At 39.9% G+C, this 14599-nt stretch overlaps 1 protein-coding gene across 1 annotated transcript; it reads left to right on the forward strand.

The window, feature by feature from the left end:
• The first annotated feature begins 82 nt into the window (after nt 1-82).
• On the forward strand, nt 83-14596 carry LOC101912383 (nucleolar RNA helicase 2). Its single transcript, XM_055807940.1, has 15 exons — nt 83-258; nt 811-1077; nt 2361-2436; nt 3135-3313; nt 4838-4955; nt 5815-6000; nt 6526-6671; nt 7679-7828; nt 9336-9497; nt 10244-10363; nt 11148-11221; nt 11414-11573; nt 11879-12013; nt 13264-13308; nt 14184-14596. The coding sequence occupies exons 1-15, from the start codon at nt 154-156 to the stop codon at nt 14388-14390; spliced, it is 2130 nt and encodes a 709-aa protein (XP_055663915.1). The 5' UTR covers nt 83-153; the 3' UTR covers nt 14391-14596.
• The last annotated feature ends 3 nt before the right edge of the window (nt 14597-14599 follow it).

Consider the following 14599-nt stretch of genomic DNA (forward strand, 5'->3'; position numbering starts at 1 on the left):
CCACTGTAGTCTGGCGGCGCGAGCGGCACGCTATTGGCTGCCGGGCGGCGCGGCCCCGCCCCGCGTTGCCGGGGCAGGGGCGGGGGCTGTTTCTGTCACACGGCGGCTGGCGGCGGCAGCAGCGTGGCGCGGAGCGGGTGCCGGCCAGCGGAGATGCCCGAAGCTACCCGGTTCAGTGCCAGCAGCGGGGCCGAGTCGGATTCGGAGTGCCCGATGGAGACGGAGTCGGCGCTGGAAACCAGCCGCCGGCGGCGCAAGGTACCGGGGAGGGCTCTGGGGCCTTCTGCGGCCGGCTACGGCCTGGCCGCGCCGCCTCGCCGGCACGCTGGGTGTCGCGGCCGGCGGATCTCGCCTCGTGCCGTGTCCCCCCGGTGGCGTGAGCCGGGGGTGGGTCTGCGCGGCCGCGGGGCAGGCCGGGCCGGGCCGGGCGGGCGGCCACGTGCGCGGCGGCTGCAGCGCGTCCCGGGAGGGCGGCGGGGCCTGCGGGGCTGGGGCGCGGCCCTGCCTGGCGTGGAGCCCTGCCGGGGCAGCTGTGCGGCCGCCCGCATGGCGCAGCGGCCCGGGGAGCGGCCTCGGGTGCGCGTTGTGGCGAAAGGAGTCGCGGGAACGAAGGCCCGGGTGTCGTGGCCGGGGAGATGCCTCCTGGCGGCACCTGCGGCCGGCGGGGACGGTCCGTCGCTTTAGGACGAGCCCCCCCGCCCATCAGTAGGCTGCTCCTTTTAACAGCTCTGCAGCGTCTTCTCCGTTTCGTGTCGGCTGGGTGGCGTGCGTGTATTTTCATTTACCCCGCGTTGCTTTGTGCCTTACCAGAAGGAGAAAAAAGAGAAGAAATCTAAACGCCATGACAAATCTCGGAGGAAGAGGCCTCAGATGGATGAAAGCGAGCAGTCGGAGGATGAGGCCGATTCCCCGAAAGTCAAGAAATCGAGGAGTGCGGCTAAACAGAACGGTGATACGAGAGAAGAAAGCCCGGAGAACACGAGACTGTCTTCTTTAAAGGTTAAATCTGCCCATAAAAAACGGCACAGTAATTCTAGTGAAACGTCAAGTGGTGATGGTGACAGCGAGCAAGAGCAGGTAAAAGTAATAATTGATTTAGTTAGTGATGTGTTTAGCTTTCAGCTCCGGTGTTGCAACAAGGTTAAATTTAGAGCAGGTTATCCTTTTTTTTTTTTTCTCCCTGCCAGTCAGCGGAAAGACTGCTGTAAACTTCCAGAGTTTAAAGCTACTTAAACTGTCCCTTCTGTCAGTTATTTGCAAAAATTTTAGATTACGAAAGTCCTGAAGTTCTAGGTCAGCGCACCATGGTTTTCTCACTTCAACAGTCCGGTACAGTGGTAGCTGTTGGCAGGTGGACAAGCTGCAGTGAGATGGTGTTTTAATATGATTCAGCATCATTAGATACGATTGTAATTGACTTCTTGTTGGTATTATGAGTACTTTGCTAGTGAAATAAGAATTATTTGGCCTTAATTAGTGGAAGAAGAAAAGTTAATGTATTAATATGCTTTTATGTATCATCTTATTAAGTAGTAGTTGTTAATGCAATAAGATGGTCCTTAATGTAATAAAATGCTGTGTTGTAACAGTTTTGTGTGTCTTTTTAAACCTTTCTGTAAGAAAGTTTTTGTCTAGTTCTATTTGGTTGGAGTTCCTTTAAAATTGCTTGACATGAACCACCTTTTTTTTTTTTTGAAGGGAAACATATCTTGTACCTAGGATTTGTTTTGAAAAGTCTTTACACTTTTATGTTCTACTGTTGCTTGGTTTTGTTTCTAGTTCCAATTGATGCATCACAAAAACATCCAGGGTTTCCAGGGTTAGCATTCTTTCCTCACGCGTAGCATTTTAATCACTGTGCTGTAAAGACATATATGGAATTGATACATTACAAAGTACATGCATTTGATGCTTTACCTTGTAATGTTATTCTTTTGGGGATTGATTTCTGTACCTCTAAATCACTGTGCTGTATTAATTGGGAAGTAGGAAATAGGCTAGGTATCAAGCCAGGTTCTTACATGGCACAACATAGTATGTTAGGCCATTGGTAATTATTTAAAATAGAATTTAATTTAAGATGAATTTAATGTAAGAGCTTTCAGAATTTTAATTTGGGGGTTTTGCATTTACAATGTTAGGACATTAGATATGAAACAGTCTTAACTTAAATTACAGATCACTTTTGTCTAACTTTGAAATATGATAGTAAGAAAAACAAAGAAGGCTCTTTAGCTGCAGCTGTGATACTGTCACTCAAAATTTGACCCTTGAGTATGACACCAGAGCCTATGCTATTACCTTGAATTTTCTGATGGTCATATGATATTAACATGGAATGTTTATTGTCCACCTAACAGGAGATGACTGAAGAACAGAAAGAAGGTGCTTTCTCCAATTTTTCTATTTCCAAAGGGACCGTTCAGCTTCTTCAAGGTAAATTTCTTGGCATGATGTGACCACAGAAAGTAAATGATCTGTCATGTGTTTTTATGCTCAACATAATCAATGAGCTTTGCGATGTGCTCTGCTTGTGCATATGCAAGTACAGATGCTATACAGAAGGCATATTGATTGCATACTCTAAATATGTATTTGAACAGACTTCTGTTTGCAGTATTGTCCAGTTCAGCCTTTACAGTAGAATTTTAAATGACATAAGCATAAAAAAAATTGTGTGCAAGAATTTTTCAATTAAAAATTACTTCAGTGTGAGTAGAGGAAACCCAGATATATCTAGTGTCTGTGGCATTAGTTTGGCATGACTTAGTATGAATTAAGAGAAAAGTGGGTTTGACATACATTTTATTTGAAAGGAAGAGATTTTCATAGATAGGTGGGGAGTATTACATAAATAAAGTCACAGTACTTAAAGGCTTTAATTAAAGGCTAGTAACTTCGTCTGTCCCAGCTAGCACTATGTCTGGTGGTATGAAGTGGAAGAATGAAATGGACAGTCCCAGGGCACTCTTTACAGATGAACTCCATGATTAAATAAAACAATGAAGGTCGTAATATCATTCTGATTTACTTCGGAGTTGATGGAAGTTCTGCTTGGGATAACTTTCTCTGAAGAGTATGAAAGAACACTTGTAAAATGATTGTATTAAGGAAGTCTGTTGAAATTGTTACAGCTCGAGGAGTGACATACCTGTTTCCCGTGCAAGTGAAGACCTTCGACCCAGTATATTCTGGCAAAGATGTAATTGCTCAAGCACGAACTGGAACAGGGAAAACGTTCTCTTTTGCTATTCCCTTAATTGAAAAGCTTCAGGGAGACTCACAGGAAAGACGAAGAGGCCGTTCACCAAAGGTAACTGTGCTTGGAATGCTGATTTTGCTTTGTCTCATGTCCAAGCGATTCAGATTTTTAACCCGCTGGAAAAGTTCTTCAGGTCTGTGCTGGGATAAGCTAACTCACATTAAAGGTTATTTGAAAGCTGTGTTCATTGGGCTTTACCTGCATTGTGCAGCCTCATACCCTCTGATCAAGAGTAAAGAGTACAATAACACTGTCCACTTGTCAATTCCTTTCTCTGCTTACAGGGAGACTGAAACTACAGGTGTTCAATGTGTTCCTTTTTAGTTTTGTTCAATCACCTTAGCTGTTCAGGTCCAGTGGTTACTGGATACTTGTTTTTCTCCCAGATGAGTAACAGATCAGTGACTTTTTCTGATTGATAAAAGCTGTCTACTTAAACATATCTATTTAAGCATGTAAATGGTGGGAAGTTTTAAAAATAGACTTAGCTTTCACTAGAACCACCAACAGATACTTGAAGCTTCTGCTCCAGAGGATGCAGATTCATTCTGCTAGGGAATATCATGTATGTTTTTTCATCAAATTTTTGTGATGCCCTCCAAAACTAGATAGGCCAAAGCTTATTGTATCCCCATTAATAGTGGAATTTTTTCCTTGTCAGTTTATTTCATCTTGTCACCCATCTTATAGATTACCTGAAATTCATTCCAAAACTAGTACTAGCTGTTTTATTTGCATCTGCCCATCACGTTGGCTGTCCAACTAAGAATGCTGGCTCTAGATGTGGTATAGTCTTGCAGAGAAGGGAGAGCTTTCTTTGAGGGAATCACAAGTCTTAAAGACTTCAGACCTCACTCTATCATAGTACACTACTACTATCTTTTTTGTAATGTCTTTCAACGTTGAAAGAAGTAACAGGATAAAGATTTTAAGGTTCCTTCTGTCAAGCCACTGATGCCGTATTTGAAAGCAATACTGTGATCACAAGTTAAACTAAATCATTTAAAACACCTGGATGAAGCCTATATATTGGAAGAGAGGACAGTTCCTTGATTGCTTCTGTGAGGATATCAGCACAGGCTCCAGAACCACACTGAACGCCAGCTTTGCAGATTGAACATATGTTTCCCTGAGTCACAGGGAAGCTTGAGAGAGAGTTGATGGCTCTTTCTTACACCTTCTTGCAGGACTGTGAAGCATTACCAAGCATGTGTAAAAACCTTTTGTAACCCAGATCCTTCGGTCTTGCACTCAAACAGCATGTGTGCATGTAGAAGAAAACTTGTAGCAGATCTGTTCAGGAGCTACGGTTAAGTAAGATTTAAGTACCTCCCATCTATCTCATTAAAAAAGAGGTTAGCCTGTCCTAAAAGAGCATGGGCTGAAGGAGATTAATGATGTTACAAGAGATTTAAGCAGTGTGTTTCTCTAATCTTTGCTTAGATAGCTATTTAAACAAGGTTTGGTTTTTTTTTTAAATTACAGAAATGGTCAGACGTAAACTAACAATTAGAAGTCTAGTGGTTTCTTGGCAGAAGCCGTGCTGAGAGAACATCTGTTTGTCATTCTGTCTAGGTACTAGTTCTTTGTCCAACAAGAGAACTGGCAAATCAGGTTGCCAAAGATTTCAAGGACATCACAAGAAAGCTAACAGTAGCTTGTTTTTATGGAGGAACTCCGTATAATGGACAAAGTAAGTGACACTTATCACTAATAATTGAAATATTGATTGACTGACATATTTGAGAATTGCAGTTTAGTCCTTCCAAACACTCACTTATTAACTCAGGAACTGGAGAGTATCATGGGGAATTCAATAGCTCAGAATATATCTTCTTAAGGGGTGAAATAACCATAGCAGTCAATTATATCCTTGGTGTTCCTTGTTTACTCATGTACCTTAAAACACAGTGAAAGAGATTATACTGTATTTGGGTTTCAGCTTTTGTAAACATTTATATTTTCTGAGTCTTAGAGCTGTGAGTGTTGATCTAGAGGATTTGTAAAGTGGAGAAGAATTTCTTTATTGTGACAGCACGTTTTACCATCTTGATTGTAAACAAGGCAAATGAGAGCAGGAATGAGAGTAAGCTTTTTCATCGTAATCTGTCTTGAGACGTTAAGGATGGCTTTTTTTTTTTTTTTTCCCCTGCAGAATGTCAGGAAGGAGGTGATTTCAGTAATTGGATAGTCGAATAAATACAGGGTTTTTTAAAGTTTCCTATTAAGGTAGACAATTTGGGAAGAGCTAACTATTTCCGAAGTATGTTAAAAGAACCTCTTTGCCACTTTAAACCATCGGGAGAGGGAAGGCAGATGGGAAATCTTTTCCTTCAGGAAGAGCAGTAGAACTTCTACCTTACCAGTTTTGGGGTGTTTTTTTCTCCCCCAAGTTTTCTTCTCCTGTTCATTTTTTTTCACTTACATTTGTAAGGAGAGCACTTAGTATGGTTTAAGAAGCTGTTTCGTTGTTACGTAGCTACCGTGTGTTTCTAAAGCAGACAGTGATTCCTAGTTCACTAACTCCTTTTCTGCTCTTTTCTATTTATCAGTTGATCTCATGAGAAGTGGTATTGACATTTTGGTTGGGACACCTGGTCGAATCAAAGACCATCTTCAGAATGGCAAGCTGGACCTTACCAAGGTGAAACATGTTGTACTTGATGAAGTTGACCAGATGCTGGACATGGGATTTGCTGAGCAAGTGGAAGACATATTACGAGTTGCATACAAGAAGGGTAATCTCAAAATTTAAACAAATAGTAGGAAATATTAGTAATACTTTAGTCTGCTAAAGTTCAGGTATAATTTTCTGCAAGTTGCAAGGTAGCTTTGTTTTGTACGAAACGTACTGTGAATGCAGTACATGAGGAGACATGAAAGTGGGAATCAGTCATAGAAACTTTGCAGAGCTTAAAATCCAGTACTTGAGGGATCTGTAAATAACTTTGAGACCTATCTACAAGTTGTACTTGGACTTCTTGCAGTTAAAAGGAATTAGAAGCTTTTTACCCTTTTCATTGCTTGAAAACAGAGTGGATTTCTAGTCATAGTAACTTTTTTCCTAATCTTGAAAATATTTAGGCTTTTGAGAGTGTTTTTTTCTCCAGATGTTGATACTGCATAACTTTAAGAAGCAGAATTGCCGCCTTTATTTTATATATTGATATTTGACCACATATTTTTAATGACCCATATAATTGACTCTTATACCTATGTAAGATAAACCGTGAAGTTTTTGAAACATTATTATGTGTTTGAAGATTCTGAAGACAATCCCCAGACGCTACTGTTTTCTGCAACTTGCCCGCATTGGGTGTATGATGTGGCTAAGAAATACATGAAGTCAAAATATGAACAGATTGACCTTATTGGGAAAAGAACTCAGAAGGCTGCTACAACAGTAGAAGTGAGTAATTTATCTAATGTGGAACGCGTTCAGGCCTTTTTCCTTTTTCTTTATGCTACAAATGGTCATCCCATCCTAAGGTACATTATCAGAATGATTTTGAAAGTTTGTTCTGAGAATTATTTTTTTAATCCTAAGGCACATTACAGCTTGTCAAACTTTTTAGGTTTAGGATCTGCCTTTCTTCTCATAGCATCTGGTAAGCATATAGATAATCTTGGGTAGACTGAGGATTCAGTTACCAGTTAGTTTTGCTGGTTTTCAGAGAAAAACGGTATCTGAATTTATCCAAGTTGAAAGCAAAAGGCACACTTCAACACCAGCCTGACACATTTAAATCACCACAGACATCACAATGGACTTTGGCTGTTCTGTACACAGATGTTTTCAAACTTCCTGTGGTATCTCACCTCACTAGGCCTTTGCTTGCTATGCAGTAAGTGCCATAGCCAGGAACACAACACGTATATGCTAGAAGCCCGAATTGATTATCTTCACTTGATAAAATAAGGTATTGTTTCTCCTTATGTACTGCTTAGCGGTTACTTTGACAGCTCAGTTGACACATCATAGTTGTATCAGTAGGATTGAAAGAATGTTAATCTTGTGCTTGAAAAAAGCTTTTAACACTGTATTTATTATTTTCACTTTATCTGACATATGAAGCCTTAGTTGATAGAATTGTGACAAAATCTTGTACCCCTGACTGTCCTCCAGAGAAATGGTATAACATCTCCTGGATTTTTTTCCCTTGCTTTGAAAAAGTGATTTCTAGATTGTGAACTTTTTTTCCCCTCTTGCTGTAATTATTTGCTTAATGTTAGGCTAATTGTGGTGAACATAGGAGCCTTATGGTTTTTTGCAGATTCCAGGAATGTGAGTTAGCATATTTTGCCCATCAGGAAACTGTGTAACTCTTCAGTGTTTCTGGATTTTACAGTTTCAAATGTATTAAAAAAGAATCTTGTGTTTTTATGTAAGCTAAACACTGGAATTCTTTTCCATAGCATTTGGCAATAGAGTGTCACTGGTCTCAGAGAGCTGCAGTTATTGGAGATGTCATTCAGGTCTACAGTGGCAGCCACGGGAGGACCATTGTCTTTTGTGAGACCAAAAAGGACGCAAATGAACTGGCACTGAATGCTTCAATCAAACAGGTATTTTTGTCATCTGTATTAAGTAACAAAACCTGTCCAGAGATGTATCAACCCTATGTTGATATCAGTACTATGCTGAATAAGTTTTAAAGAGATACTTTTGAAGTGGGTAAGACAGGCTTTTGCAGGTGGTCAGACAGTTTCAAAACCGCCAAAGAGAACCTTTAAAAACCCCCAACAATTGGTTGAAAGTTTACAGCATTATATGTAGTCTTCAGGACAAGGCTGCCCTAACAGGTGCTGGGCTATAAAGGATTTTTTTCTTAAAGAGTTCTCATTGTTCAAGAGTTCTCCACAGGAAGAATTCGATCTGCTGTCTCTTGTGTATGACCTCTAGTGTATTCCTGAGATCTGTGGTATGGCACGTTCTAGCACTGGTGGAAAATTAACTTGTTGATGTGGTGGTCCAGTGTTCAAGATGTGTGGTGACGTTGGCTGGTGCTGGTATCACAGTAACTACTTTTTCTCTGTGTGTTTTCATTGAGGAGATGGGTTATGTCTAGAAAGTAGTATACTGTTATGTTCCCAGGGAAAGGAGAAGCTTTTACACCTGCTACAACTGTGTTCAGGAGTGTTTCTTGCACACTCCTAGATGACCTCAGTAACAGCTAAACCTGAGTGTGGAACCTTATCCTCTGTTACTGATGGTGTTAGTAATATCAAATCTTGCATAGGCAATGCAGAAGTCTGATCTTGGCAAGTAAGAGAAAGAAATTTCTTAATGTTTCTGGTTTAGCATATTAATACTTGCTAATAGAATATATGCCTGTTCTGTTTACCAGCTGACATTAATCCAAAACTTTCTGAAAAAGAGATTCTGAATTCTGTGCTGACCCTAGCATTGCATTAGTACTTTTTTCAAATCATTCTCTGTTCGTGTGTGGAAAACATGATAACCATCTACAGGCAAGCTGTGAAATGTGGAGGAAAAAACAGGTTTTGGATGTTTGGTCTTTATACTTGTTATTACTGTGATACAGAAGGACTTTCAGAATGTTTGGATTTAAAAAAATATATCTTTGAAGCTGTAGTTAATTTTTTTAGGACCACTTATTTTAATCCTTTAATTGCTAGTGGGGGAAATTAATATATTAAGGGTGATTAAAAAGCAGTACTATTTTGGAGAAGATGTCTAAATGAATACTAAGAAGGCCTGAGAAAATTGTCAATGGCTATTTTGAGAGAGCTAAACCTTTCTTGGATGGTGTGGATGGATGGCAAGTTAGGGCATAGTTGTTTTCATAGGTCATGGTAATTAGAGGTGGACACAAGACACATGCTGTGATTCTGTCTTCCTACCTTTGGTAAAGGTCTTTGGGTATATGAATGAGAAGTACTGAGTAAATATTGTAAGATACCTAAAATATAAACTCTGGTAATTCAGGTCTTCTGTATCTTGCCATACAGTGTCTGTCAAATACCAAGATCCTGTACCTAAAACTGACCATAAAATGAGGCACTGTCTTGGCTTTTGCTACAGTCCTATAATACTACTACTGTTTTTCAGGATTGTCAGTCATTGCATGGTGACATTCCGCAGAAGCAAAGAGAGATTACACTGAAAGGTTTTAGAAATGGCACATTTAAAGTTCTGGTTGCAACCAACGTAGCTGCCCGTGGTTTAGATATCCCTGAAGTTGACCTGGTTGTACAAAGTTCACCACCAAAGGTAGGAGATGGTTATGTTGGGCATCTTCTAATAATTTGCAGTCTTGTTTTCAAGTAGTATATGCTATCAGGTGATGGTATTAATCACACAGAGTTTATCAGCATTGCATTTCAGGTAAGAAATGTCCTGATATACCCTAGTAGTTCCTTAGAGGATTTTTTCAGAGTCCATCAGTCCCTAGTATGTTTAAAGATGGTCTCCTTATTCTTTTAAGGCTGTTCTCAAAGCCTCTCCCTTCAATGGTGATTGCAAGTCTGGGAACAGCGGGAAGTGAAGAAAAGCTATTTTGTCTTGCAAGAATGATTCACTAAGTTGGGGCATATATGAGGAGGAGACCCCAACAATGAGAACATTGGCTAAAGTTAAGAGGGTTTAAAAGAAAAATATAATATTTCAGTGAGTTTGCTATTAATATTTCAGTAACCCTGCTTAAGGTGGTGTGCAGGAGGGCGAGCAGGATTGTCATAGAGGTACACACACTCAAAATGTTTTCTCATATTCTCTGTGGTGATGCCAAAACAAGACTTATTTGATCAGTGCTCTGGCTTTCAAACCATGTTTTTTGGAGGGTTATGGAATAACTTACTCGTTTGACTTTAGTGAAAAAAAATAATAATTAATTCTGTGATGCAGGTATTGTGTATTGTTCAGGCTTAACTGTAGCAGCTTTTGATAAGTTATGTGAATGCAATGAATTGATTAAATTACAATAAATCAGATGAGTCATAAAGCTATTTATTTTGAAGGATGTCGAGTCCTATATCCATCGTTCTGGACGCACAGGTCGAGCTGGACGGACTGGGATCTGTATCTGTTTTTATCAGCGAAAGGAAGAACATCAGTTAAGATATGTGGAACAAAAAGCGGTAAAGTATAGTTTTCTTCTAATTGTGAGCACTTAAATGTAATGTGTCAGGGTAGCATGTAAAATCTTCATGTTTTGTTCAATATTTCAATTACAGAATATGGCTTATAAAGCACCCAGTTGCGATTCAGTTACCTTGCAGAGTTTGGATGCACTGTCAGATACTGTGGAGTGGGGAGTGTGCTGCAGGTTCTCATGCCCATGCTTTTTCAGCCAATGCCAGAAAGATTGTACCTGTGGAGACAACAAAGGGCTAGCAGAATTTCAGTGTACTGTTCACCCTGGTTTATTGTATGATCAGTGATTTGCTTATGTGTAGCTTTACTGAGAACCGTTACATCCATTTTTGCACTTTGTGCACTGTTCCATATGGTAGTTTCTTGCCACTTAAGTATTCATTTGGAATGAGATGGTTTAGTCTCAGACATAAAACTCAGACTTACATTTAGAAAGGCTGTGTAACTTGTACTTGAATACAAGTAATTCAGACTAAATTTAATAATTTAGAATTTGTAGGACTTTGCCAAAATTATTTCTATTTATTTCAGTTTAAGGTCACTGCCTAGTGAGACTGACCAGCTACATAGGCAGCTTTTAAGTGTTATCCGTTTCCCTGTAAGCTTAATCTTATAATTTTCACCGGCAAAAGTCGTAAGTTAAAAGACAAAAAAGAAGAAAAATGGTAGATTTAAATGCTTGTTTCAGTGGAGTTCAATACTGTTTCTTCAGAACTGAATTATTTATGATCTGCAACTTTCATCTGTATTTTGCTTTTTAAATTTCAGGGCATTACATTCAAGCGTGTTGGTGTTCCTACTGCAACAGATATAATAAAGGCTTCCAGCAAAGACGCCATCAGGTGTGTTCAGTGATTCAAGCCCTGTTGTATCTTCCTAGTTCAGAAGGGCTGCTTGGATCACTCTTTGTTGCCTCTCTCTGAACTCTTTTTGCTGATCGCTATTAGTGTCTTGGACTGCTGTTTTTCTTCTATTCCAGAGCCTAGTAAATAACAGTGTATACTTTTTTTTTTTTTTTTGCTTTAATTACTTAGGTGTCTGGATTCTGTTCCTCTGACTGCTATTGAGTATTTCAAAGAATCTGCTCGGTTCCTAATACAAGAAAAGGGACCAGTTAATGCTCTGGCTGCAGCTCTAGCCCATATTTCAGGTGCTACTTCCATTGAACAGCGCTCTCTGCTGAACTCTGATGCGGTAAGGATGCATGGCTTAATGTTTGTCTTGAATCTGAAAAAAAACCCCAACGCACCTCTGTGTTGTTTAAATAGAGAATTGTCTCCTTATGATTGTGTTTATGGGAACTGTACTTAAGCCACTAGGAACTACTAATTTAGTTAAAAGCAAGAGTATAGTGGCTATAAATGTAGTTGCTCTTGTAGCAGTATTCACTTGGAAACTTTGTTTATAAACTGTAAATTAGTAGCTTTCTCCTGTCAGATAGATGTGCTGAAGCTTATTGGTCTGACTGAAGGGAGCATGCCCCATTTCTTACTCCTTAGGGATTTGTTACAATGATACTACGCTGCTCTGAAGAAATAAACAATATGAGCTATGCTTGGCGGAGACTGCGAGAACTGCTGGGGGATGATGTCGATAGGAAGGTGAACAGAATGTGTTTCCTCAAGGGAAAAATGGTAAGCTCTTCTTGTATTTTTGCTCCTGAGCTCTTCTGATTGTAGCCTTTTCTCAGCAATTGTCAGGGGGGAGATAGTTGGTCTTTTTCCCTGTTCTAGGCTCTGTTCATAAGGTCATGACTGGTAGAAGGATGGGCCTCCATCTGTTCTATTAGGCCTTAGGCTTCTCAGGGGCTTAGGGTTCTGCTCCACTGACGTGCTGAGGAAGTAGTATAATGCAGTATATAGCGTGGCTGTAGGGTTAGCAGGACAGGTAGAAGGTATGAACTGTGCTAACTGTGCCTTAATGACAAAACATAGGACTGGGTATCTTAGGACAGTCCATTCTGATAGTGCATGTCCCTCATGTTTCTGGTACCTGAAACTGAAAGATCAGAAAGTTAACATGTTGCAACAACTGTAGCAAAAATGTCTGAGAGACAGTTACTTTAAACAAAGGTCATTCCCCTCACTCTTCTTGTCTCAGAATTTGTATGCATTTTCACAAACATGAAACTGATCAAATAGTGTGTCCGGGATTATTTGTGGTGGCACAGAGGGCAAGGAATGCTTATGCCCTGCTTTTGCGAGTTGTTAGGCATTATTGCTGATTTGCTCCATCTTTGTGTTTTTCTGGGTGTATTTATTGTTTCTCAATATACCCTGATCAATGAAATAGAACAGAGAGGTGCTGTGATCTTGGTGACTTAATTTGCATGCTGTTAGCACAAATGTTTGCATGCTCTTATCCCTCCTTCTGCTGTTATTTCTCTGGTGCTTTCACACACTGACATTTCCATGCATACTTCATTCATATTCATGTTGAAGTTTCCATCACAGACACCATAGTCTGAACCTAAATATTCAGTTTACTGGTGTATACATTTTTTAATATAGATTAAAACTTCTGATTTGAAAGAATTTACAAAACGAGTAATGCAGAAGCCAATAGACCACAGTTCAGGATGGAGAGGGTTATAAGCTTATGGTTAACGAGCAAGAAAATGTGACTGGCTATGCAGAGGAAAGGAAAATATGTATATCTGAGGAAAACGTTAAGGACATGCAGTGTTTTGAGAAGTATTAATGAAACTCTCAGTGGTCAAAGATTTCTAATTATCTTAAGTGTCCCTTAAAAAAAACCCCAATGTTTTGAAATTTAAAACTCTTCTAGTACATAGATCTGTAGGCTCTTCGCCCCCCCCTCCCCCCCAGTTGCAGTCAATTAAAAGCCTAAACTTGTATTCATTAAAATTATTCTTTCTTTTTAGGGTGTGTGCTTTGATATTCCTGCAGCAGACCAAAAGGACATAGAGGTATGTTAGCTGAAATTTCTGGTTATAGTGGACTGTAGATGAACCTGACTGGACTGGGTTAGGCAGAAAACATTATGTAGCCTGTATCCTGCCTTCCCTAGAGGCATAAGGGATGGCTTTGCAGGAGCTGAAGAACAGAACAAGCGTACAGTGTTACTTTCCTAAAGTATTCCCCTGTCTCCAAAAATCTGTAGCTTGAAACTTTTGCACTGAGAAGGGTGGTGGTGTGAACAATCCACCCCTTGTTACTGCTGCTGGATTAATCTTTACTCTTTGTAGGCAGTGAATTTTATTACAGAAGAACATCACCTTTTTTCTATTCCCTGCACCCTGTTCTTTTCAGCCAGAATTCTCAAAAAAATTGAAGCTTTTTTTCAGAATTCAAAAAAAAAAAAATCAGCTTTTTGCTTGGCACAATTAGTGTTCCTGTGCCAAAATTCCCCATACTTCCAATCTTAACTTCAGATATTTCTCCCTTAGTGTATGCCTATACATGCCCTAGCATTCATTCACTCCCAGAACATGTTTGGTTCTGGATTAGAGGGGAATTGAGGGGAGGGTGTGGGTTTGTCATCAGTAATAATTACAGTGGTGGTGTTAATAACTGAAAGGTAGGGAGACGGTTTACTGCTGGGGGTGCTCTGTAAAGCTCTAAGGTGGATTTCAGTTCTGTTCTGTAGTACCTGAGACATACTCAGCTGTAGCTCCTATGCTTAAAATTTTGAAACCAGTATTGTCCACTTTAGTTAGAAATTTGAATCCCCTATATTAGCTCACAATTTTACAGTTTCAATTGAGCAAATTTAATAATTATGAAATACCCTGTATTTGCATTCCTAGAATTTAACTTGCTGTGTCTGACTTCATTTCAATAGGCAAGATGGGAAGATTCAAAACAATGGCGATTGTGTGTGGCAACTGAATTACCAGAGTTAGTAGAATCACAGCGAGGAGGAGGAGGAGGAGGAGGAAATGGGCGAAACTTCTCAAGCTCCAGGAATGGGCGACGTGGTAGCTCTGGTAGAAACAGATTCAGAAGCAGGGGCCAGAAGCGGAGTTTTGACAGAGCATTTGATCGTTAATTTCAACAATCCAGAAGTGGAAAAAATGGGACTGCAGTATTTTATATTACATTAAAATAGGCTGTTCCTGTGTGTTTGTACCACTTGGAAAAATCTGTCGTCTGGTTTTATTTTTTTTCTTTCTTCTCAGTACTATTTTGGTCATCAACAACATTCTGTTCATTTTAAAAAAAACATAAGGAAAATAAAACTTACTGTTTCCCTTCTTT

The sequence above is a fragment of the Falco peregrinus genome, chromosome 1 (genome assembly GCF_023634155.1).
Source record: "Falco peregrinus isolate bFalPer1 chromosome 1, bFalPer1.pri, whole genome shotgun sequence".
In the NCBI taxonomy this organism is placed as follows: Eukaryota; Metazoa; Chordata; class Aves; order Falconiformes; family Falconidae; genus Falco; species Falco peregrinus.

Coding starts and splice junctions, on each gene's coding strand:
- LOC101912383 (XM_055807940.1), top strand. CDS start 154: ATGCCCGAAGCTACCCGGTTCAGTGCCAGCAGCGGGGCCGAGTCGGAT. Junction 2,437..3,134: donor GACCGTTCAGCTTCTTCAAG/GTAAATTTCTTG, acceptor AAATTGTTACAG/CTCGAGGAGTGACATACCTG. Junction 3,314..4,837: donor GAAGAGGCCGTTCACCAAAG/GTAACTGTGCTT, acceptor CATTCTGTCTAG/GTACTAGTTCTTTGTCCAAC.